This window comes from Pelodiscus sinensis, chromosome 11 (genome assembly GCF_052426305.1).
Source record: "Pelodiscus sinensis isolate ZL-2025 chromosome 11, ASM5242630v1, whole genome shotgun sequence".
NCBI classification, from domain to species: Eukaryota; Metazoa; Chordata; order Testudines; family Trionychidae; genus Pelodiscus; species Pelodiscus sinensis.
The window spans coordinates 6,850,255-6,875,232 of record NC_143062.1 but is presented as its reverse complement, the minus strand read 5'-3'; the positions used below and the strand labels follow the sequence as shown (position 1 = coordinate 6,875,232).

Below are 24,978 nucleotides of genomic sequence, written 5' to 3'. Positions count from 1 at the left end.
CCTCCCTTCCCCCCCACACGTACCGGGGGGCTGCCCCGCAGGCAGAGCGCAGAGGGGCTCCCCGCCCCCACTGTCCTGGCCGGCGGGCACGGCAGCTCACCCTGCAGACCTGGCCGATGCGGGCGAAGCTGGCCTTGCCCAGCCCCGGCTGCCCCTCCACCGCCGTCTCGCGGAAGAAGAAGTAGATCTTGTCGTCGTCCGGGTTCTCGCTCTCGGGGATCCAGAACACGTCCACGAACTTGGGCTCTGGGCCAGGCAGAACCGGGGGAGAGGAGGGGTCAGGCAGGCGCCCGGCACCGGGACAGCAGCTCGGGCACAAAGCACAGCGGGAGACGGCTGCCCTCGGCCCCTGCACACAATCTTCCGCGCTTGGCTACCCGCCCTGCCTGGCGAGACACGCGGGGGCGGTGCCCAGCCCCCGCTGCATGGGGAAACTGAGGCCCAGAGGGGAACGTTACGCACAGCCACCGCTCTAACCATTACCCACACAACCCTGCCAGGGAACGGCACTAGGGCCTGTCTGGGATCAGGGGCACACACACTGCTGGGGGGGCTCCTGTGGCTACGCAGCCAGACCCCCCCCCCATCGCCTCACCCCAGGCCCTGCTCAAAGGCGGCCCTGCAGACTCTCACCACTAGGTGGCAGCCTCGCTCCACGAGACCCACAGGAGCGCCAGCCCAGCAGGGGGCTCTCCCCAGTCCTGGCCTGCAGCCTCCGAACTCGGCTGCCCTAGATCTGCCCATCCCCCCAGCTCAGCCTGTGCCCCTCACTCCCACCCCACAGCCCCTGCCAGCCCTGCCGGTGCCCCTCACTCCTGCCCCTCAGCCCTTTGGGAAGGACTCTCGAGCAGGGGCACAGAGCATCCACCTGCCCCAAAGCTGTGAATCTCCCCCAGCGAGCCACTTCCAGGGCCCGGCTCTGCCTCCCCCGATGGCGCTGTCCCCGCTGGCTCCCGGAGGCTGGCACGTGCCATTCACTTGCCCGGGGCTGCCAGGCATCACACTCAGGACACGCCAGCTCCCTTGGGGCAAGGGCTCGGCCGTGGGGCAGCCACAGGGACCCCCAAGGCCTGGCCTTCCCCCCCCCCGAGCACCAGCACTGACCGTTGAGCCAGCGGGAGTCGTGCTGCTCCGTGCGGATGGACGGGCGCGGCCCCAGGCTGCGGAAGATGGTGAAGTCCCGGCCCATCAGGTCGGTGGCCACCCCGGAATACAGCTCCTCCCCTGGGGCAGCGATCAGAGGGGGCATTAAACACCTGCAGGGGAGCAGGGTCCGGGGGCGCTGGCTGGGGGGGGCTCCCAGCTACTCCAGCCCCAGCCTCTCCCAGCAGGGGGTGCTGTGGGGAAGGGCAGGGCACTGGCTGGCTGGGGGGGGGGGCTCCCAGCTACACCAGCACCAGCCTCTCCCAGCAGGGGGCGCTATGGGGAGGGGTAGGGCACTGGATGGCGGGGGGGAGGGCTGCCAGCTACGCCTCCTCTCCCAGCAGGGGGCGCTGTGGGGAGGGGCAGGATGCTGGCTGGGGGGGCGGGTACCCAGCTACGCCAGCCTTCTCCTCTCCCAGCAGGGGGCGCTGTAGGGCAGGGCAGGTGGCTCCCAGCAGGGATGCAGACCCCATCCCTCGCCCTGGCTCAGGGCAGCGGCTCTTACCCACAAGCACCGAGGCAGCTGCGTGCCGTGGGTCATACGGGCTCTTCCCTTTGCCATCCTCTATGGCCGCCGTGTCCAGCTTAAAGACGGGCTCCTGGGGAAAGGAACGAGGCGCATCAGCGAGGGGGGGTCTCTGGTCAGGGCGGCTAGGCCCATCTGCAGGGCAGGGGGATGCTCTGGGCATAGGGCCGGGGGGTGTGTCTCACTCGGCCCGGAGCAGGGCCGCTGGTGCGCGCTGGCCCTACCTCCACGCGCTGGCCGACCTCCACGTAGGCGCAGGCGGGGTGGAAGGCACCCGTGCCGCAGGCGAACAGGTGGGTGCGGTTGTACGGGTGCAGGATCTTGATGAAGTTCATACACTCGGCCTGAAAGACACGGAGAGGGGAGCTGGGGGTGGGCGGGGTGGGGCCTGGCAGGCGGCGCATCCCCCACTGATCTCTGTAACAATCTGGTTTTTCTGTTGTCATGTTGGAAGGCCTGTGGTGGGCCTGAACCAAGCCTTCCTCTGCAGCCAGACTGAAGAGCAGCAGCCAGTAGCTGTAAGGCCTGGAGTCGCATCCTCCCATTCCATCTACATTGCACTAAAATTGTGTCACGCCAGGTTGTGAGAAGGGGATTCTGTCCTGAGAGCCCCCCACTGTCACCAGATAAAGAGACAGATCTCAGGATGGGTAGAGAAAACTGAAGTCGCCCCGTTGTGTCTGGCCAGAAACTGCTTCTCCACAGCTGAGGTTGTGGAATCCTCATTCTACGATCATTGTCACTATACTTTCCTGTTGTTACACTGCGCATGGGGTGCTGAGTGTGTGAGAGCCCTGCCGCAAGCCGAGCTGTGTGCTGGGACTCCCCCAGCTGTATGGGGCACAGACCAGCAGCTTGGAATCCCCTGGGGGAGGGTGGGTTTGTCTCCAGCTGGTGCCTGGCCTGTGGGAGGAGCACCCAACTACTCCAGACCCAGCCTCTCCCAGCAGGGGGCGCTGTGGGGAGGGGCAGGGCACTGGCTGTGGCAGGGAGCGGGGGGGGGGGCAGATGACAGTTTTGCGGGGCCCCGGGCAGCGTAATTCCACGGGGCCCCCCCTTTGCCACGGCGCATGCGCGGGGCTTTTTGAAGCGCGGGGCCCGGGGCGGCTGCCCCGTTCGCCCTGCCGTATATGCGCCCCTGACTCCAGCCCCAGCCTCTCCCAGCAGGGGGCACTGTGGGGAGGGGCAGGAGTGCTGGCTGGGGGGGGGGCGGTCCCAGCTACTCCAGCCCCAGCTTCTCCCAGGAGGGGGCGCTGTGGGGAGGGGCAGGAGCACTGAGGGGAGATCCAAGTCCTCCCACACCTTGGCGCGTACCCCAGGGCCGCTGGCCATGGGGATCCAGGCCAGTCCCCCCGGGTGTGCCAGGCTGGAGGAGGCTGGCAGAAGGGCCCCACCCGGGTGCCTTCCCCCCACCCCTCTGGCCGGAGCAGTGACTCACTGTTCCCAGGCATGTGGACGGGGCTTTTCCATCCCAGCCCTGAGTCAGCTGGGCCTGGGGCCTGGTGCGTGGCAGGGCCCATCTGGAGTTGCCATTTCAGGCTGGCGCTGCCCGGCCAGGCGTGACCCCAGCCCCCCCCACTGAGGGCCACGGGCTGGGGAGAAGCGCCCCCAAGAGCCGTGACATGGCTTGGTGTGGGGGTGTCACCGGGCGCTGTGCTACGTGGCATCGGGGAGTGCGTGGGGGCAGGGAAACACACGCCCCTTGGGGAGCGGTGGGGCTGGCACCCACAAGCCCGGCCCCAGCCTGGCGAACAAGCACCCTTTGTCTGCCAGGCACTTGATGGATGAAAGGAGCCGGGGGCACAGTCAGTAACTGGCCCTGTGGCCTTGGGGGTCCTGGATCCCCCCGCCCCAGCCCGGCCACGGCTGCAGGGCAACAGGCGGGCTGGAGGTGGAAACGGGTTACACTCAGGGGATGGTCCCCAGCCCATGGGAGCTTGGCCACCAGCTACCCTGGGGCTGGGCTCTCACCCAGCATCTTCCCAGCTGCCTGGATCAGCCTCCCCCGGCTCCAGGCTCCCTCGGGCCTGATTCTGTCCCTGCCCCGCCGGGCCCAATCCAGCCGGGGCGCAGCCTCGCAGCAATCGGCCCCCGGGGGAGCCTCAGCAATGGGGGCAGAGGCAGGTGCCTTCCGACCGCTCCCTGCTGCCTCCAGCCCGGACTACTTCCAGCATCCCTGCAGCCCCCAGCAGCCGGCCAGTTCCTCCCCCAGCTGGGGGGCTCCCCAAAGAGCAGCGGCGCCGTAGCACCCCCATTGCCTGAGCCAGGCAGGGTGAGTTCTGGGTGGCACGGCCCACGGTGCCCAGTGGACTCAGCCCTGCCCAATGGGGATCAAGAGCCCCTCTCGCCCCCAGCCCCTCCCCCAAAGCACATTGGCTGGGCCATGTTGGGTGCCTTGGCATTGCCCATCCGTGGGGCCCGTCCCATCGGGGCTGGCAGAACCAATGGGGGGCAGCCCGCCCAGCCCACGCTGTCCCTGCGCCCCTGAGAGGCAGCCCCCCTCCCCTGGGGCACTGCTGGGCCAGGCTGCCCCCTCCCCGCACGGGGCACCACGCAGGATGCCCCCAAACGGACCCGGCCGGGGCAGGCCCCACTGGCGCCGCGGGGAGCCACCCCGGGCACCTCTGCAGGCCGGCGGCTCCTGACAGCGGGGCGGGATCTGCGGGGAGCCTGCCCCCGAGGACCATCCCCGCTCAGCCTGGCCCGGGCACTTACATTGATGTCTTTGCCGGCCCAGTTGCACTCCTCTCGCCACTCCACGGGCGCCGGCCAGTAGATCTGTGGGGAGAGAGCGGGCCGGTCGGCGGAGGCCTCCATCCCAGCCCCTCCCCCTGCCCTGCGGAGCGTCAGGCTGAGGCCCCCCCCGGCTCAGCTCACCCCAGGAATGGAGGGAGGCTCCTGCCCTGCCAGTGCCCCCCGCAGTGGGGCTCCCCGGAGTGGCTTGAGCGGGCCAGTCCTCCGCTGTCTGCAGCCGCTGCCCGGCTGAAAAGCAAAGCCCCGGCCACGCCTGCCCAGCTGAGCACCGGCCCGCTCGACACATGCCCCGCAAGCCGCACGGCCCCCTGGGACGCCTCTGCCCCCGCCCTGCCCCCGGCACCTTCTTGTCCTGCTGGCTGATGTTGTCCAGGCTCAGGGAGGCCAGGTGGTTCTTGGCGCCCACGAAGAGCCGGCCCCGCTCCTCGTCCAGGAGCAGCACCTCGTAGCAGCAGGAGCGCTCCAGCCCGTAGGTGTGCAACCCGTGGCGGGCTTTTAGCTCTGCGGGGAGACGGGGCTGGGGTCAGGCCAGCTCCTCCCAGGGGAGGGAATGCAAAGACCCCAGGCCTGGGTCGGCAACGGCATCTGGGCTCCTCTGGGGCTGGGCCATGTGGTTAAAGACACACGCTGCCCTTCCCAGTGCTGGGGGCGGTGGGGACAGGCCCAGACAGCAGCAACCCCCCAGCCCCATGAGCTGGCGTCTGGTTCCTGCCCCCGCCGCTCAGGCCTTGGCCCGGGTGCCTTTGCCGGCAGTTTCAGAGAGAGCTCGGGGCCCGATCTTCCAGAGCCCGCCGGTCAGCCTGTGGCAACAGTGAAAGAGCTGCAGCGTGGCCGGGGCAGCTGTCTTGGGACCCCATGTGGTAGGGCTACACTGCTTTTAGCCCTGTGAGCCCGAGCCAGCTGGTCTGGGCTCTGAGATCCATGGCTGCCAGTTATCACAGTGCAGACATGCCCAGAGACCCTGTCACCAGTGGGAAAGAACCCAGGTGTTCTGGCTCCCAGCTCTACCCACTAGACACCACTGACCTCCCGGAGCCAGGAATAGAACCCATGAATAGAACCCTGGCTCCCCGCCCTCTGCTCTACCCACTAGACACCACTGACCTCCCTGAGCCAGGAATAGAACCCACGTATAGAACCCTGGCTCCCCGCCCTCTGCTCTACCCACTAGACACCACTGACCTCCTGGAGCCAGGAATGGAACCCATGTATAGAACCCTGGCTCCCCGCCCTCTGCTCTACCCACTAGACACCACTGACCTCCCGGAGCCAGGAATAGAACCCATGTATAGAACCCTGGCTCCCCGCCCTCTGCTCTACCCACTAGACACCACTGACCTCCCGGAGCCAGGAATAGAACCCACGTATAGAACCCTGGCTCCCCGCCCTCTGCTCTACCCACTAGACACCACTGACCTCCCGGAGCCAGGAATAGAACCCACGTATAGAACCCTGGCTCCCAGCCCCCTGCTCCACCCACTGGCAAATTGCTCTTAGGAGTGAAAGGAGACGCTGTGGGTGCCCAATAGGGCTGCTACCCCCCAAAGTTCTGGGGACTCCAATGAGATCGGAGGTGTCACCCCGGTTTCTGGTGCTTTTCCGACGCTAACAACAGGGAGGGAGACCCCAGAAGAAAGACTCATGTGGTTGTGCAGAAGCCAGCCCAGCCCTTTGCAACGAGCACCGTGCTGCTCCAGGGCCCAGAGCAGGTGGGGGGGCCAACAGGCAGCACCCACTGACTGGCAAAGAACTTGGGGGCTCTGCTCCCCGGGATTGAACACTAACCCCCAGCCTTGCCAGCCATCCGTGCACCGCCAGAGGGTACTGCAGTCACAGCACGGTGGCCCTCACACCCCCAGGCTTTCTATTGGTTTCTCCCAGTGTGCGAGCAAGGTTGGAGTCTTGGGAAGACATGCGCTGTGGCCACGCAGGATCCTGTGCAGAGGCAGCAGGAGCTGAGAAGGGGCTGTGGGAGCCGGGAGCGAGGGGGCTGGGTCTGCCTTGTGCTCGGAGTGGAGTCACTGGCGGCCAAGCGCAGCCTTGGAGCCGAGCGGCCTGGGGGAAGGGCCGGCCCTACATGCTGCGGGCCCATCTCCATCCAAGGGCCGGGTCACGTGCACACACTGGTCCCCCTGACAATGCACCCGGACACCGTGTCACTCGGGTCTCCTGCACTAGGAAGGTGACGCCTCTCCCAGAGCTGGGGGGAGAACCCAGGAGTCCTGACTCCCAGCTGCCCTGCTCTGACCGCTAAACCCCAGGCCCCTCCCAATGCCAGGGATAGAACCCGGGAGTCCTCCCAGCTGTCCACCCTAACCACTGCACCTCACTGCCTTTTGAGAGGGCAGACTCGTTAACACTCACGCCAGCGGCACCTTGAGAGTTAACGTTTCTCATTTCGCCCCCCCCCCCATTCTCCATAGGATCTCACACCATGTCCCAGGCTGTGCATGGCTCTGGCACCCCGCGGCAGGCAGCGCCCGCAGCTCCAGAACCGCTTAGCCCGCACTGGAGGCAATGCTGAAGAAGTTAATACCGAGGCTGGAACCCAGGGCTCCGGAGGACAGGGCCAGGCCAGCGATCCCCCGCCAGGGAAGGCAGAGGCTGTGGAATTAGCCCTGGCTCCGGTCCCGGTTCCAGCAAAGGCTCCTGCAGAAGGAATTAACCCTTCGGGGCAAGGTGCCCCACAAGCGACGCTTCCTGCGTCAGGGTTCCCGTGGGCCACGGCTCTGCCAGCAACAGGCACCTGGGCACAGTGCTGTGCCTTAGGGGAGCGGTGAGAGCTCCACTGTGCCAGACTAATCCACATAGGCAGGGGAGGGGAAACTGAGGCACTGAGCAGGGGTGGGCGTTTCTGGCTCTGAATATATTAGGCACCCCGGAGCACACAGCCCCTGGGTCCCAGGGGTGCCAGTCAGCTCCTCCAGGTCCCTGTTCAACCTGCCCTGGCTGGGGCAACCTAGGAGCTGGGCAGAGGGTGCATGAGGGTACGGGGGGGGCGCCCAGGGACTGCTGCTTCCCTCTGCATCCTGCCACACCCTTGAATCCTTCACCCTGGCCGCCTCTCCCCACCAGTTCAGTAGCAGTGGCAGCACCACAGGCGGCTCCCCAGAGAAAAGGCCCTTTCTCTGCCCCATGGCGCCGGCTCTGCTCCCTGCCCGCAGCGGGAACAAATGGGCCATTGTGGGGAGAAGGGGGAGCCCAGCCCGCAAGGCCAGAGCTCAGCCAGGTCTTTGCACCCTGCAGCCCCTCCCCCGCAGTGCCAGCCCATCCCCCTCTGCCCCTTCCTCACTGAACCAGCCCACCCTGCAGCCCCTCCCCCAGTGCCAGCACATCCCCCTCTGCCCCCTCCCCCACTGAGCCACGCCACCCTGCAGCCCCTCCCCCGCAGTGCCAGCACATCCCCCTCTGCCCCCTCCCCCACTGAGCCACGCCACCCTGCAGCCCCTCCCCCAGTGCCAGCCCATCCCCCTCTGCCCCCTCCCCCACTGAGCTAGCCCACCCTGCAGCCCCTCCGCCAGTGCCAGCCCATCCCCCTCTGCCCCCTCCTCACTGAGCCAGCCCACCCTGCAGCCCCTCCGCCAGTGCCAGCCCATCCCCCTCTGCCCCCTCCTCACTGAGCCAGCCCACCCTGCAGCCCCTCCGCCAGTGCCAGCACATCCCCCTCTGCCCCCTCCCCCACTGAGCTAGCCCACCCTGCAGCCCCTCCGCCAGTGCCAGCCCATCCCCCTCTGCCCCCTCCTCACTGAGCCAGCCCACCCTGCAGCCCCTCCGCCAGTGCCAGCCCATCCCCCTCTGCCCCCTCCTCACTGAGCCAGCCCACCCTGCAGCCCCTCCGCCAGTGCCAGCCCATCCCCCTCTGCCCCCTCCTCACTGAGCCAGCCCACCCTGCAGCCCCTCCGCCAGTGCCAGCACATCCCCCTCTGCCCCCTCCCCCACTGAGCTAGCCCACCCTGCAGCCCCTCCGCCAGTGCCAGCCCATCCCCCTCTGCCCCCTCCTCACTGAGCCAGCCCACCCTGCAGCCCCTCCGCCAGTGCCAGCCCATCCCCCTCTGCCCCCTCCTCACTGAGCCAGCCCACCCTGCAGCCCCTCCGCCAGTGCCAGCCCCTCTCCCTCTGCCCCCTCCTCACTGAGCCAGCCCACCCTGCAGCCCCTCCGCCAGTGCCAGCCCCTCTCCCTCTGCCCCCTCCTCACTGAGCCAGCCCACCCTGCAGCCCCTCCCCTGCAGTGCTAGGCCCCCTCCTTTCCCACTGTCAGCTCACCCCTTCCTCCCCCATCCCACCCTGCCAGCACATCCTTCCCCACGCTCTGACTTCTTCCCACTGTGGTACCAGCCCAGGCCCTGCCTGCACCCCTGTGTCCCCTGCCAGCCTAAGGGCTCAGGACCCTGCGCCTAGGACCCACTGCCTCTCCTGGGCAGTTGCATGGGACCCCGCTGCTGCCAGAACACGAGGGGGCAATCGCCGCTGCCCCGCCCCCCGCACTGACTGTGGCCAGGGGGTGACACCAGGCTGGTCAGTTTCATGTTCCTCTCTAGTCAGTATCACGGGAGGCCCGAGGCCCAGCAGGGGGAGGGGGCTCAACCCCAGCTCCAAGTGTGAGGGACCCTGTCCTGCAACAGGACACCTGGGAGCAAGGCACTTCAGTGGGACCGGAGCCCCCCAGCTAGTGCCCTGCTGCGCCCCCTGCTGGGAGAGACTGGGGCGAGTCCCCCTCCCAACTAGTGCCCTGCTGCGCCCTACAGCGCCCCCTGCTGGGAGAGACTGGGGCGAGTCCCCCTCCCAACTAGTGCCCTGCTGCGCCCTACAGCACCTCCTGCTGGGAGAGACTGGGGCGAGTCCCCCTCCCAACTAGTGCCCTGCTGCGCCCTGCAGCGCCCCCTGCTGGGAGAGACTGGGGCGAGTCCCCCTCCCAACTAGTGCCCTGCTGCGCCCTACAGCACCCCCTGCTGGGAGAGACTGGGGCGAGTCTCTCCCCCCCCCCGCTAGCACCCTGCTGCACCCTATAGCGCCCCCTGCTGGGAGAGGCTGAGGCGAGCTCCTCCCCCCCCTCCCGCTACCAGCGCCCGGCCTTCCCCACAGCACCCCCTGCTGGGAGAGGCTGGGGCGAGTCCCCCCCTCCCCCGCTAGTGCTAGCGCCCTACAGCGCCCTGCCACGTCCTACAGCGCCCCCTGCTGGGAGAGGCTGGGGCGAGTCTCTCCCCCCCCCGCTAGCACCCTGCTGCACCCTATAGCGCCCCCTGCTGGGAGAGGCTGAGGCGAGCTCCCCCCCCCCCTCCCGCTACCAGCGCCCGGCCTTCCCCACAGCACCCCCTGCTGGGAGAGGCTGGGGCGAGTCCCCCCCTCCCCCGCTAGTGCTAGCGCCCTACAGCGCCCTGCCATGTCCTACAGCGCCCCCTGCTGGGAGAGGCTGGGGCAAGCCCCCCCTCCGCCACCAGCGCCCTGCCTTCCCCACAGCGCCCCCTGCTGGGAGAGGCGGGGGCCAGGCGGGAGCTCCCCCGTCACCCCATGACCCTTCCCTGTTGGGTTCAATCCCGCCTGACGCGGGCCGCAAAGGGCCTGACCGGCATCACGTGCGGTAACCCGGCAACCCCACGCGGCTGCTTAGCAACTCTCCTGGAAAGCGCCGGAGCAGCCTCCCCCGCATACCTCCTTAATGAGTTTCTGGCTGACGGACACGTTAATGGAAGGGCAAAGGCCTCCCGGAGGCCTCCGCTCTCAGCCCGGCCGTGCCCTGCTGCCCACCGCCCCAGCCGTGGCACCGCTCGCCCCCCGGCACGGGCACAGACCCGCTGCCATGTGCCGCCCTGCGGCTTCCACTCCTGCCTCGGTGTCAGCCCCGTGAAGGCCCCTTTCTTCTCCGGCACCTGCCTCTCCCTGGGGGTCGGAGAGGGGAGGGCACTCGGGGTCTGAGGTTTAGCCTGGGGGTAGGGGCAGGGGGACCTGTCGTCACCCCCCGAAGCCACGTCGCACGGTTGGTAGCCCCGGGAAAGGCCGGGATCACTCGCGTCCTGGCGTGAAACGGTCCGGCAGCCCCCGAAACATGCCAGGGAAACAGAGCCCTGAGATCTGACGACGGGCGCTCACCGGCTGGGGGTGGGCACGGGGGAGGGGTCATGTCTCCGGGGGCCGCAATCCAGAGGGATCCCACCTGGGGGAGGAGCTGGGGGGGCAGGCGACCCCGGTTATGGCCCAGATGGGAAGGCAGGCGCTGCCCCAGCAACACCAACCATCCGTGATAATGGGGCAGGGCGGGTCCTGCACAATGGGGCGCCTGGGGCTGGGCTGCAGCACTGATGGGGTTAACCCAGGCGAGCGAGGGGGATGCGCCCTGCGCTCTCTGCTGCGTCAGCTGGAACCCCCCAGCCTGGGCGTGGAGCCGGTCCAGCCTCGGCCAGGCGGGGCGAGGGGCACAACGCACGGCGGGCGGCCTGGCGGGGCTGGAGGAAGAGTTAGCTGCAACCCCTCCCTGCCCCGTGGTGTGGAGCGAGGCTGGACGGAGCTTCTGCCCCGCTAATCCCAGGCAGGCTGGCGCTGCTCCCAGCCAGAAGCCCAGGAGAAAGGCCCTCCCGGTGCCATACCCGGCCAGCACGAGCCCCCTAATCCCTGCCCGCTGGGGCTCACCCGGAGCCGGAGGTGCCTGCGTACGCTGCAGCCAAGCTCAGGGGCCGGCGCCCCAGCTGCACTGCCTAGCCCAGCTCCGGCCTGTGGGATCCGGTTCCGGAGCCTGGTGCAGGAAACCAGCCTGAATACAGACCTCCAAGCCCAGGCAAGGCCCCCCTTAGCCCTCTTGCTGCAGGGCCTGGTGGGACAGCGGCACAAAGTGCGTGTACCTGCCACAGGGTCCTGTCACCCCCCTTTTGGGTCTCTGGGCCCAGAGGCATCAATGCACCGTGGTCACCGGATGCGGAGTCAGGACCCGACCCTGGTTCCCCCAATGGAAATCCGGCAGCGCTCCCCTGGCCAGCTCAGGATTCATGGCCTGATGTGCGAGACCAGAATCCGTCCCGGGTTTCACGGGGCGACGGGAGGGGCGCTCACGGTGGCCACGGGCAGGACCTGTCCCATGGTGACCGGTCATTCATTGCCACAGCTTGCCTACGGGTTCCACACAACCAGCACACCGGAGACACCGACAGAGCCAACCAGGTGGTTCACCCCCCGCCCGGAGGCCTGGTGGCAGCATGGGGATCCCACAGATCTGCACACTCTACGCTTACCTTGGAAGGACAGCCTGAGCCTGGGGTGGGGGCCGTCCATCCTGCCCCGGGCGCCCAGGAGCGAGAGCAGCAGCAGCAGCAGCGTGGGCACCATGGTCACTTTCCCGGCTCGGCGGCGGGCTGGACTCTGAGCCGCAGACAGCTGGAATGGGAGAGGAGCGAAGGAGACAGTGAGCTCAGATTACAGCCCCCTCCCCAGGGCGAGGGGGAGGGCGATTTCAGAGTCCGCCTCAGGGGAGGAGGAATGACCCTTGGCAAGACACACATTGCTCCTGCACTCCCTGGAGTGGGGCAGGTGGCTGGGAGGGGCTTGGGTCAGATCCCGCCAACCCTGGCGGTGGGAGAACCCCACGGAAGCCAACAGCCCGAGGGGTCTCTGCTCCAGATGGGGGTCCAAGACACAGACATGCTCAGCGCACGCTGGGTACGCCAGGACCTGGCCCCTTTCTGACCTGGGCACCCCGGCACTTGCTTGGTAAACAGCGGGCGGGTGAGATCCAGCCGAGCGCCTCGTGGCAGGGCCTGCCTCGGACCTGCTGAAACATGCCACATCAGGGCCGGAGCCGCGCCGGGCCCATCTGGAGCCCAGCAGAGCCGGGCGTGCGCAGGACCGAACGCCGGGGTCGGTGGGGGATTTTGTGACTCATTGTGTTTTGCCAGAAGATGCCGATTCATCGACTGGATCCATCCCCAAAGCAGGGTCAGGCCTGGCCAACCTCCCAGCTCGGGAAAAAGTTTCCAGCTCTCCGTTGGGTCGTGTTGCTAGTTTTGAAACGAAACGTTCCGGGTTGCCAAAGCCACATTTCCTTTGTAACATTCAGCAAACCAGACCGAAAGCAAAGAATCACAGGAATGCAGGGCCGGAGGGGAGCTCGGGAAACCGTCAAGGCCAGCCTCCCGGCCCGAGACAGATCCAAGTAACCGTAGACCAGCCCTGGCAGGTGTCAGTCCAACCTGTTCTTAAGCCTCCAGGGACAGAGAGTCAACCCCCTCCCTGGGAAACAGACGCTTTTCCTAACCTCCAACCTCAAGCTCTCCTGTTGCAGCTTCCGCCCGGCTTCTTGTCCTACTGTCAGTGGACCCGGAGAACAATTGATCACTGTCCTCTTTATAACGTATCGGAAGCCAGCAGGTTCCCCCTCCAGCTGGCTCCTTTTCTCAAGACTAAACATGCCCCGGTTTTGTAACCTCCTCACAGGTCAGGTTTTCCAAACCATTTATCGTCTTCGTTGCTCTCTGACGTGACGGCCTCTTTGCTAAGCGCAGGGCCCAGCACAGAACAGTTCTCCCACTGGGGCCTTGCCTGAGCCAGGCAGAGTGGGAGGCAGAAAGGGGCTGAGAGATTTTAAAGGAAACCACTCAACGGAGCCCCGAAAGGGAAAAGGCAGGGTGTCCATTTGCAAAGATTTGCAGGATTTCCACTTTGCTCCCCAACTCGAGCTGGGAACCAAATGCAAACTCTCAAAGCGATTGCAGGGTTGAGGAAACCACTTCCCACACAGCTGCTCTGAGCCCCCCCCCTGGACGGGGTAACCAGCCAGGCAGTGCCGCCCAGTGGGTTAAAGCAATAGGCAGGGAGTCAGGACACCTGATTCTAGTCCCATCCTTTCCTTTGACCTACTGTGGGAGCCCGGGCAGTGCAGGGCCTAACCACGTGCGACTTGGGCTGCGTTTACTCTTGTTTACTTCTCTTCACGCAGCGCAGCCGTGTGTGGGGCACTGCCCCCTGCTGGTTCCCCAGCGGCCTGTAACTGGGGCCGGCGAGGCTCCCGGTTGGCCTGAGCACAAGCCAGCCAACAAAAGGCCTTTGCATTCCAAGGCGCGGGAGACAAAGGGGCCGAGCGGGGAATGGAAAGCTGCATTGCAGACGCAGCTCCACACAAAAGACAGCACAAAACTGCGCCACACAAAACCAGAGGGGATGACGAAACCTCTGCTTTTCCCAAGGGAAAGATGTGGATGGGCTAGAAAGAAGGAGGGAACAGAAGCAGGAGCAGGGCCCCAGTGCCCACTTGGAGCTCAGTGCTGAAGGAGAATCGCCACTGAAGGCGTACAGTCTAGGGCTTATGACACACAGGGGTGCAGTTCTGATGTCCTCCAGCAGGGGGCAGCGGTACACATAGGCATTAGTCTCTTCATTACAGCATTATGGTGCCGCAGCTCCATTCAGGCTAAAGTCAGGAGCATCCTGTTGCAGCTCGGAGTGGCAAACCCGCCCCCCAAAGCAATCCCCTTGAAACCCCCCCCCCCCCCCCCCGCATATAGGGAGGCTAGGGCAGGGGAAGGAGTCTACACAGCAGGCTTGAAATCCGAACTTGAACTGCTGCTGACTCCGCTCTGGCTACGCCACAGGGGGCCCTTGTGGGGGAGCGATGGGGTTCAGGGGAGCAGCTGGGGCATTTTGGGGGCCCAGAGGGGATGGGGAGGGAGAGGACTGGACCCACATTAAAGATTCCAGCAGTGAAATCCTGACCCCACAGCCCCTGGCTTTCACCCCCGTTTCCCCGTGTTTAAAATCTTCTAGAGAGAACCTTCGCCCCCCCCCCCCCGCGAAGGCCCTCAAGTTTCCACTGTGGATTACAGCACCCTCCCCTGCCATGGCCCTGCACCAGCCCCACAGCAGGGGGGCCTGGAGGGCGGAAGGGGAGGGTTGGCGGCTGCTCTGGAACGTGACGGCAGCAGCGCTGTGGCCAGAACAAACCGTGCGGCTGGGAACGCGCTGGTGTTCCCCAGCCTCCCACTAAAGCCGCTTTAAACCCCGCGTGACGCAGGGCCATAAAGCAAGCAGCGAAGGAACCCGTCCCCCTCCGCTCCGCGGCCGGCAGCCTCCCCCCATAAGCTGCGATCAACAGAGCATCCCGGCGCTACGGCAACCTGGGGCGTGCGGGCGCTGGGCCAAGAAAGCGCCGGCAAGCGAAAGGGACAAGGCAAAGGACGGGGAAGGGAAACTGAGGCATGACGAGGGACACCCAGCAGGTCAAGTGTCCCAGCACAGTCCCCACTGTACGGCCAGATCCAGATGTGTCAGGGCAGGGCCCTCTTGCGGATGGTTTTAATCCTTAGATCTCGCCAACAAGAATCTGGGAAATCCCTAACCCAGCCCTCCCTTCAAACTGAGCATGTTGGGGCTGGCAGACGCCAGAGGCTGCCAGGGGGTGAAACCCGCCCCCCCCCGCTCTGTTCAGTGGCCACCGCACGTGGCCGCAGGCTGCGCGTGGCCTACGAAACGCGTGAGAATCATTTGCGACGGAGTCGGACGGGGCAGGCGGCCGATCCGAGCTGTCGCCCGTGTCCCAGGCTGCAGCGCGGTGGCGCCACTGACCGCACAAGCCCCGTGTGTAACCACGTTCCCGAGTAACGCTCCCACGTTGCCCGTTTGCCAGCGGGGACCGTTACAGGCCTTGCCGGGGTCAGCGGACTCATGGCGATCATCTGCAGGGCGAGTCCATGCGTCTCAGTGGCCTTCCAGGCATGGCTTATTTCTACCCTCACACATTTCAGGGGGCAGAGTTAAGGTTATGGGAGGAGGATGAATGATGGGATGGGACCAGATGGTGAGGGGCGGGCTGGGCACTGGCTTCTCTGATCATTTCCAGAGTTTCTAGTGGAAAGGTGTGGAATTTGGTGCAATGTTCCTCTGGGCAGTCTGCCAGACCCCCCCCCAAGCCACACTTCCTGCTAAGGAGGTAAAATCTCCTTGGGTCAATCTGTTAACTCTTTCTTTACTGAAGGGTTTTGGCTGGAAGCACCCACCCTGCCTGTGCTCCCTTGGCCTCCAGCAAATGTCCCCTCGCCCCCACAACGCCACCCGGTGGCCTAAGGCAGAAAAGCAATCGACCCGGATTTTCCCCGCAGCTCTCCAGCCTGTGCTAGGCACGGGATCGGCTTGGGCGGACGGCTCTGCAGCACCAGGTGGAGGCGTGTTCCCTGGGACAGCTTGGGGAGCAGGAATAATCGGGATGGTGGGCGGCCCCAGGACAGCAGACGCTGTTGAAATATTTCAGTCCCACCCAGTTCGCCCCTCCCCCCACAGCACCCGAGCAGCTTACGGCCCTGCATGGCTCTGCCCCACAGCGGGCCAGGGCTTCTGCCCCACTTCAGAGGCTGCTTGGCCGAGGCCTCGCCGAAAGGCTGTCACGCTCTAACCACTAGACCATGCTGCCTCTCCCCTAGAGGCCTGGGGAGTCAAATGTGGCTTGCCCCGAGCACAAGGGTGGGTTGCTACCCTGCTCTGTGCCTTAGTTTCCCCACCTGGAAAACTAAAGCGGGTGACTTTAGAACACTTGCTGGATCGGTGCCCGAGCCCCATCCCTGACCCCTGCACCGGGAGCAAGCCCAGCGCATTCTCCCTTGGAGTCGGATCCTCCTGGCTTCCTGCCCCTGAGGAATTCTTCCCCGGCCCCACCCTGCTCCTGGGCCAAGGGACGGGCCGCAGCATCGCAGCCAAGGCGGCTTGTGCGTCACTGCGCTGGCTGGGATGAAGTGACCACAATGTCCCAAAGCCCTTCCCGAACCAGCGGGCGGTCCCGGGGATCTTCCAGACCCACCCTAATGGATTCTGCTCCCCCCGGGCAGCCCTCCCCCCACCTGGGCTGCTCCAGCCAAAGCAGCTTTCACTTTGCTTTAGCGCAGAACCCCCCGCGCTGGCCTGGGAGCAGCTTCCCCCTCTGCCTGGAGCAACATGCTCCCATTTTCCAGGTGGGAGAAACTGAGGCACAGAGCAGGGTTGCAACCCACCCTCATGCTTGGGGCAAGCCACGTTTGACTTGACTCCTCCTGCTGGGGGGAGACGAGGCCGAGACCATGGCCTCTTTCTCAGGGCACCGCCTCCCTGGACAGCTCCGTACTTCATCCGGTCACTTTCGGCCCGGAGCTGTGGATATTCATTGCATATCCCCCGGGCATGTTTGTTAGCCACACAGGCCCCCTGCCCCTGCAAAGCCAAACAATCCCCGTCGGATGGCTTAAAACTGAACCGCCACCGTCTCGTCTTGCCGCCTGGCCACTCCTCCCAGGTTCGTACAGCGCCTGGCGCAGCACGGGCTACCAAGCGGCAGCTGCGGGACCCGCCCACAAGAAGAGGGTGGGGGGCAGAAATGAGGCAGGGCCTAGTTCCTCCCCAGCGACAGCCTGTTTCGACTGGAAAATGAATTTGTATCGGCCTGAGTGCACAGAGTTGGGGGGGAGCAGCGCTGGCCCCAGGCCACCCTGCAGTGACAGCCCCCGGCCGTGGGTCGCGCTGCAGAGGGCCGATGGGGGGCAGCAGAGGCCAGCACTGGAAAGTGCCTGATTTGACTTTGTGGGGGGCACTTTGGAGCGGGGGGTTCAACAGCACTCGCGTGGCACTCAGACCCAGAGGAGCCGCTGCTAGCAGAGGGCAGAGGAACCAGGCACCTTGATCTTAGCATCTGCCTGCCCTGGCCAGCAACCCCGACCCCTCCCAACCTCTAGCCGGCCCACCTATGAAAATGCCTCCGTGTCTTGCCCGCTTCCCTGCGCCCGGCTGGGACGGTGTAGGGCAGGCTGCCCACCTTGCCCTGTGCCCCGGCATGAACAGCTGCTCAGCCCGGCACGTGTGGGCAGGAAGCTGAATGCCGCACGAGGACAAGGCATTGCCCCTTGGAGGCAACCCTGGTCCTGTAAGTGCCACCCCCCGTGTCCCGGCCACAGCACACGCCAGGTCTGCTTCCCTGCCACGTGCCACTGGGGGACAGCTGTCTTCACTCCCCACCCGAAAACCCTGGGGATGGGGCATGTGCGAACGGGGACGGAGAGGAGGGTGGGTGTTGTGTGTATGGGGCTGGCTGGCTGGGCAGGCAGGTGGGGGTATGAGGATGGACGGATGGCATGTGGGGATGGAAGCAGGACAAGTACAGGAACAGATGGACGGATGGGGGGGCATACAGGGGCGGATAGGCAGGCGGGCATAGAGGATGGATGGGTGTGTGTGCAGAGATGGACGGGCAGGCAGGCGGGGATGGACAGATGACGAGGCGGGTGTGCAGGGACGGACGGACGGGCAGGTGGGCGTGCAGATGGGCACGGACAGACTTCGGGGTCCTGCCCTAGGGGCGGGAGGCCTGGTACTGCCCGGCCAGCCCCTGCAGCCCCAGCGCGTGCAGCCCAGCCCAGCCCAGGCTCCTGCTCCCCGGTGAGGCGCGAGGTGCCGGTGTGGGGGCCCAGGGCACCGCCCTTTCCCGGAGGGCGGGGAGACCCCCAATCGCTGCTGCTTTGCGGGGCAGCGCGGCTCCGAGTGGGCCGGCGCCCCCGGGCACAGCCCACGCGCGGCCCCTTTAAAGCCGAGGGCGGCGCGGCCGGGGCCGGTGCCAGCCTGGGAAGCTGCACACTGGAAAGGCTGTAAAAGTGCCTGCTGGGATCGGGTGACCGGCACAACAGGAGTCAGCTGGGAAGGCCAGAGTCCTGCCCCTCCCCCGCTGGAGCCCGGAAACACCCGGCTGTGGGCAGCTCCGGCCTTGCCAGCGGCCGCGTGTCCCGGCTGGCACCGGTGGGCAGCACCAGACACCCTGCTCTGGGGCTGGGACAGCCCCTCCCGCAGCCTCCTGGCTAGGCGGGTGGCACCCTGCTCTCCCTGCAGGTGCCCTGGCTCTGTCCAGGAAGCTGCCCCACAGCATCCCCCTGCTGCTCTGCCCCACAGGACCAGCCATTTGCCCCGTTCCCAGGGGCCGCCAGGCAGCACAGGGCTCCCTCCACCTGCTCGGCCCCTCGTTCTGCTGGAGTCAGCTCCTGGGGGGACCCCCCCCCGAAAGGACCTGGCCATCAGACCCCCCCCCCCCCCCTGGCCCCCCCCCCCCCGAAAGGACCTGGCCATCAGACCCCCCCCCCCCCCCCGAAAGGACCTGGCCATCAGAGGAGCCTTAACCGCCCGGCCTGCCCACACAGCCTGGCTCTACTGTAGCCCCCAGAGCCCCACCCCCTCCAAGCGCTGTGCACGGGGCTACCGCACCACACAGGTAGGGAAACTGAGGCACAGTGCCTTGCCCAAGCTGCCCCCCCCGGGAGCAGGGAATTCAAAGCAGGTCTCCTTAGCGCTTGGCCCCTGCCCTGCTATAAGCACTGGCCCACACTGCCGCCCCCTCCCCCGCGGCACTGCACGGCCTCGCTCCCCCCCGGCTGTCGGCCCGCACGCGGCCCTCTGCACCCCGCCCCACAGCTCGTAGCCCAGCCCTCTCCGCGCGGAGCCGCCTCGCGCCCCTCACCGTGGCGTCCGCCGCCCCGCGTAGGGAGGCAGAAGCTCCGGGGAAAGGCTACCGGGGTAGCACCTGCTCCGCGCGCTGCCTCCGCCGCGGGAGGGACCGGCGACCAGGCCTCCAGGGAACTGGGGGGGCGCCCTGGCCCGCCCTCCCCCAGCAGGGCGCTGCGCTCCCCGCTCGCGTGCGCCCGCCGGGGACCCACCTGGCTCGTCTCGGACCCCGACTGGCCCCGAACGCGGAGTTCCCGGTGCAGCGCCCTGCCCTCAGCCCGGCCTGCGCCTCAGCGGCGGCGGCTGCTGCTGGCTCCTGCCCCGGGGCCCAGGGGAGGGGAGCCCGGCGCAGCCACAGGCGGGGCGGCCCCGCCCGCGCTTAAAGGGGGAAGCGCGCTGCTCTGGATCCGCGCCCCGGCCACGCGGCCGGAGAGCGGAGCTGCAGAGCCTGGCGGGAGCGCCCCAGTACCCCCGGCCCCCTCCTCCTGCGCCCCCGGCACTCCCCCTGTGCCCTTCTCCTGCGCCCCCAGCACCCACCCTCTGAACACCTCCTCCTGCGCCCCCGGCACCCACCCTCTGAACCCCTCCTCCTGCGCCCCCGGCCCGACTCCTGCGCCCCCGGCACTCCCCCTGTGCCCGACTCCTGCGCCCCCAGCACCCACCCTCTGAACCCCTCCTCCTGCGCCCCCGGCCCGACTCCTGCGCCCCCGGCACTCCCCCTGTGCCCGACTCCTGCGCCCCCGGCACCCACCCTCTGAACTCCTCCTCCTGCGCCCCCGGCACTCCCCCTGTGCCCGACTCCTGCGCCCCCGGCACTCCCCCTGTGCCCTTCTCCTGCGCCCCCAGCACCCACCCTCTGAACCCCTCCTCCTGCGCCCCCGGCCCGACTCCTGCGTCCCCAGCACCCACCCTCTGAACCCCTCGTCCTGCGCCCCTGGCCCTTCTCCTGCGCCCCCAGCCGACTCCTGCACCGCCGATGTACCTGCGCCCCCGGCACCCACTCCCTGTGCCCCCGGCCTGACTCCTGTGCCTCCAGCACCCTTCTCCGAGCACCCCAGCGCCCCACAACACACTTTGTACCTCCAGAACTCCCAGCCCGGCGCACGCCTGTCCCGACACAGCTAGCGCACACCCACAGCTCGCGGTGCACACGCCCCACACCCGCACAGCCCGGCCTGTGCACGCAGAACACACCTGCCCTGCTACCGCCCAAGCCCCAGCCCTCTCGCCCTGTCGCCCCCCATTTCCACACAGGGCCTGGGCCTCTGCCCCGGGAAGGGGGAGGCCCCCAGGCTGCCAGTGGCTCAGGCCCGGCTCGGGGTAGCCCAGCCAGGCTTGGGCCCACCTTGCTGCGTGTCCCTCCCTCCCTCCCTCCGCCAGCCCCGGCATCCTGCAGAACAGGTTGTTGCTGCTGCCCTGGGGGCTGGCAGCCTCCCCCAGCCCAGCCTCTCCCCCCCCCCCGCAGCTCCCCTGCCCAGCTGCCCTCTGTCAGCCCCCAGGCCCAGCCCCGCTGCCCAGCTCCCCCTGCCCAGCCCCTCCTCCACCGAGCCCCACTTAGAGGAATGGCACCCCAAGTCCCTGCCTGCTCCCCATCTTCTGGGATGCATGCAATGGCTCCAGCAGGCCCCCCCACTCTCCAGGCCAGGCCATTCAGAGCCCCCCACCCCCTCCAGGCCTGGCCGGTCAGAGCCCCCCACCCCCTCCAGGCCTGGCCGGTCAGAGCCCCCCACCCCCTCCAGACCTGGCGCTCAGAGCCCCCTCCCCCTCCCCCCTGCCCCCTCCAGGCCTGGCCGGTCAGAGCCCCCTGCCCCCTCCAGGCCTGGCGCTCAGAGCCCCCTGCCCCCTCCTGGCCTGGCCGGTCAGAGCCCCCCGCCCCCTCCAGGCCTGGCGCTCAGAGCTCCTGGCCCCTCTGGACTTGCCACCTCAGGTATGAAAGTAAAAGTTACGTCCAGGCGTGCTCTGCCCTCCCCCGTCGCACACCCCTGCCCAGCCCGGGGCTGCTTGCTGGGAGACCCCAGGGGTTCGGTCCCATCTCCTCTGGGTGGCTCTGGCAAGGGCTGATTTTGGGGGGCTGAGCTGGAGACCACCAGTAAAAGCATCAGTTGCTCCAGCTGCAGCCCGGGGTGCCCGTGGGCAGCAGAGCCCCGCAGAGCCCGGGGTGCCCATGGGCAGCAGAGCCCCGCAGAGCCCGGGGTGCCCGTGGGCAGCAGAGCGTGCAAGGGGAGGCGACCCGTGGCAGGGATCGGCTAGCCCAGGCCCTGTGGCCCCCCCGGGCGATCGCCGAGCCCGCAGAGCCAGGCCCAGGCCAGCGGCTCGGGGTGCTGGAATCCACCGGCCTCCTCGCTCAGCTGTGGCCCAGCTGCCTGGCCTTGGCCCAGCCAAAGGAAAACAAAATTCTTCTGATGCTTCTAATTTTCCAGCCAGCGCTGCCAAGAATAGCAAGTGCTGGGCAGCGCCCGCTGCTGCGCACCCACCTTGCTGCGTGTCCCTCGCCCTGCTGGGGGTCGCGCCCACACCCCTGTGCCCGCCCGCAGCCAGGGCACCGCCGCGCCAGCGCCGCACCCACCGCCAGCCCAGAGAGGGGAACCGCGCGCTGGGGAGGCGCGGACGGAGCTGCCCTTGGCCAGGCAGAGAGCTGGTAGGGCCGGTTCCTTGATGCTCGGGGACTAGCAGGAGGGAGGCGAGTTCAGATCCCAGGCCTGCTGCGCAGATGGCATAAAGTCATTGCAGCAGGTCGACTCTCCCGGGGGCTGGGTGATCCGAGTCAGGAGGCCAGGCCCCTAAACCTAACCCCCTCCCCTGTCACCCACAGTGGGCCGTGCCAGGCCGTAACCCTAACCCCCTCCCCTGTCACCCGCAGGGGGCCGTGCCAGGCCCTAACCCTAACCCCCTCCCCTGTCACCCGCAGGGGGTCGTGCCAGGCCCCTAACCCTAACCCCCTCCCCTGTCACCCACAGGGGGCCGTGCCAGGCTGTAACCCTAACCCCCTCCCCTGTCACCCGCAGGGGGCCGTGCCAGGCTGTAACCCTAACCCCCTCCCCTGTCACCCGCAGGGGGCCGTGCCAGGCTGTAACCCTAACCCCCTCCCCTGTCACCCGCAGGGGGCCGTGCCAGGCCGTAACCCTAACCCCCTCCCCTGTCACCCACAGGGGGCCGTGCCAGGCCCTAACCCTAACCCCCTCCCCTGTCACCCGCAGGGGGCCGTGCCAGGCCGTAACCCTAACCCCCTCCCCTGTCACCCACAGGGGGCCGTGCCAGGCCCTAACCCTAACCCCCTCCCCTGTCACCCACAGGGGGCCGTGCCAGGCCCTAACCCTAACCCCCTCCCCTGTCACCCGCAGGGGGTCGTGAGAGGCCAGCTGGGGGGTTCTTCCTAGGGTCCCACCGGAGGGGTACACAGCAGCTCTGTCTCTGGGGCTGCCAGGCTCGGCATCTGCTGCCCCCACAGCTGCTCCCCGAGTGCCAGCAGTGCAGTGCTCCCAGCCAGGGACTCCAGCTGCTGGGGCATCCGATGCCCAGGGAAGGGGGCATCAGGGGAGGTGCAGTGGTTGGGGGGACTGGCCCGGGGCCCTTTGCTCCCAGCCTGCCTGGCAGAGGGACGGGCAGGCTGCGAGCTGGGGGGGGCCGGTTGCTGGCATGAGGGGTGCAGGCAGAGGGACGGGCAGGGCGTGATCTGGGGGGCCGGTTGCTGGCGCGAGGGGTGCAGGCAGAGGGATGGGCAGGGTGCGAGCTGGGGGGGTGGTTGCTGGCGCGAGGGGTGCAGGCAGAGGGATGGGCAGGGTGCGAGCTGGGGGGGCGGTTGCTGGTGCGAGGGGTGCAGGCAGAGGGACGGGCAGGGTGCGAGCTGGGGGGGCGGTTGCTGGCGTGAGGGGTGCAGGCAGAGGGATGGGCAGGGTGTGATCTGGGGGGGGCGGTTGCTGGCGCGAGGGGTGCAGGCAGAGGGACGGGCAGGGTGTGATCTGGGGGGGGCCGGTTGCTGGCATGAGGGGTGCAGGCAGAGGGACGGGCAGGGCGCGAGCTGGGGGGCCGGTTGCTGGCGCGAGGGGTGCAGGCAGAGGGACGGGCAGGGCGTGAGCTGGGGGGGCCGGTTGCTGGCGTGAGGGGTGCAGGCAGAGGGACGGGCAGGGCGTGAGCTGGGGGGGCCGGTTGCTGGCGTGAGGGGTGCAGGCAGAGGGACGGGCAGGGCGTGAGCTGGGGGGGCCGGTTGCTGGCGTGAGGGGTGCAGGCAGAGGGACGGGCAGGGCGTGAGCTGGGGGGGCCGGTTGCTGGCGTGAGGGGTGCAGGCAGAGGGACGGGCAGGGCGTGAGCTGGGGGGCGGTTGCTGGCGCGAGGGGTGCAGGCAGAGGGACGGGCAGGGTGTGATCTGGGGGGCCGGTTGCTGGCGCGAGGGGTGCAGGCAGAGGGACGGGCAGGGCGCGAGCTGGGGGGTGGTTGCTGGCGCGAGGGGTGCAGGCAGAGGGACGGGCAGGGTGTGATCTGGGGGCCGGTTGCCGGCGCGAGGGGTGCAGGCAGAGGGACGGGCAGGGCGCGAGCTGGGGGGGCCGGTTGCTGGCGCGAGGAGTGCAGGCAGAGGGACGGGCAGGGTGCGAGCTGGGGGGGCGGTTGCTGGCGCGAGGGGTGCAGACAGAGGGACGGGCAGGGTGCGAGCTGGGGGGGGCGGTTGCTGGCGTGAGGGGTGCAGGCAGAGGGACGGGCAGGGTGTGATCTGGGGGGGCGGTTGCTGGCGTGAGGGGTGCAGGCAGAGGGACGGGCAGGGCGCGAGCTGGGGGGGCGGTTGCTGGCGCGAGGGGTGCAGGCAGAGGGACGGGCAGGGTGTGATCTGGGGGGGCGGTTGCTGGCGCGAGGGGTGCAGGCAGAGGGACGGGCAGGGTGTGATCTGGGGGGGCGGTTGCTGGCGTGAGGGGTGCAGGCAGAGGGACGGGCAGGGTGCGAGCTGGGGGGGCGGTTGCTGGCGCGAGGGGTGCAGGCAGAGGGACAGGCAGGGTGCAAGCTGGGGGGCCGGTTGCTGGCGTGAGGGGTGCAGGCAGAGGGACGGGCAGGGCGCGAGCTGGGGGGGCAGTTGCTGGCGCGAGGGGTGCAGGCAGAGGGACGGGCAGGGCGCGAGCTGGGGGGGCGGTTGCTGGCGCGAGGGGTGCAGGCAGAGGGACGGGAAGGGCGCGAGCTGGGGGGCCTGTTGCTGGCATGAGGGGGAATCGCCCCCTGGCAGGCAGAGCACCCAGCCCAGGGGCCATGTTTAGGCTGTGGGCTGGCATCTCCCAGCTGAAGGTCTCAGCCTGGCGCGGAGGCGCCGCTGGGGAGGAGCCAAGGTCAGCCCTGGCTTGGGTTCCTCTGGCACCCCCAAGGTCCGGCTAGCCCCTGCCCAGCACCGGCTCCTCACAGCCCCTCCCCCATGGGCCCCCACGGTGCCCCCAGTGGCCCACAGCATGGCCAAGCCCCATTAGCGAGAACCACGCCCGGCAACGTGACCCACTCCTCATCCCAAGTCACAGCCCTGCCCCATAGCCCCCAGCGGTCCCCTGGCAGCTCCAAGCCTTGGGGCGACAGCGATACGAACGAGTAACCAAGAGCGGCCCCAGCTCGGCCCAGCCCCCGCCCAAAGAGCACTGGAAAGCCAGACCGGAAGAGAGAGGGGGTCTCTTTACCTGCCCCGCCCCTGTCCCGCATGGGGCTGTCCCCACACCTCACGGGCTGAAATCAGGAGCTTGTGCGCCCCAAAGTCTGGGGGCTGAGGGAAGGTTACGTGGGAGTGAAAATCAAAGAAAGAAAAGTCTCCCTAGATCTGCCCGGAATCCTCCCTCCAAACGTTTTGACACCAGTTTCTTTTGGGGGGGGGGGGTGCCTGCTAGCCCTGAGCCGGAGCGGGGCAGGTGAGCTATACATGGGGAGGTGCCCTGGCATGGGGGGGCATGAGAGGCTCTAAGAAGGGGAGGGAGGACAGGCCCGGCCAGGGTGTTTTACATCCCATAAAGCCACAAGACAGCCCCATGTGCCTGGAGGGGGTGCCAGCTGTGCCCGCTGCCTGGCGGGTCCATGACCGAGGTGCCCGGGGGTGCGCGTCATGCCCCTGTGCCCCGGCCCCGAGGGCTGCCAGCCTTGCCTAGGTGCACGTCACAAGGGAGAGCTCGGCCGCGTCA

At 67.8% G+C, this 24,978-nt stretch overlaps 1 protein-coding gene across 2 annotated transcripts in view; it reads right to left on the bottom strand.

Annotated features, from left to right (window-relative positions):
- The window catches only part of SEMA3B (semaphorin 3B), a 29,572-nt gene extending 9,624 nt beyond the window's left edge, over positions 1-19,948 (bottom strand). Inside the window, exons 1-8 of one of the 2 annotated variants that reach the window (XM_075939540.2) lie at positions 19,925-19,948; positions 11,644-11,785; positions 4,767-4,924; positions 4,385-4,447; positions 1,894-2,013; positions 1,649-1,742; positions 1,105-1,224; positions 101-246 (exon numbers count right to left, since the gene is read on the bottom strand). In XM_075939540.2, the coding sequence (XP_075795655.2) occupies positions 101-246; positions 1,105-1,224; positions 1,649-1,742; positions 1,894-2,013; positions 4,385-4,447; positions 4,767-4,924; positions 11,644-11,737 (795 nt within the window). In that variant the 5' untranslated portion in view covers positions 11,738-11,785; positions 19,925-19,948. Of the gene's footprint in view, positions 1-100; positions 247-1,104; positions 1,225-1,648; positions 1,743-1,893; positions 2,014-4,384; positions 4,448-4,766; positions 4,925-11,643; positions 11,786-19,056; positions 19,301-19,924 lie in introns of those variants that run through there. The other variant, XM_075939544.2, reaches the window with a different exon arrangement.
- Between the last annotated feature and the right edge of the window lie 5,030 nt (positions 19,949-24,978).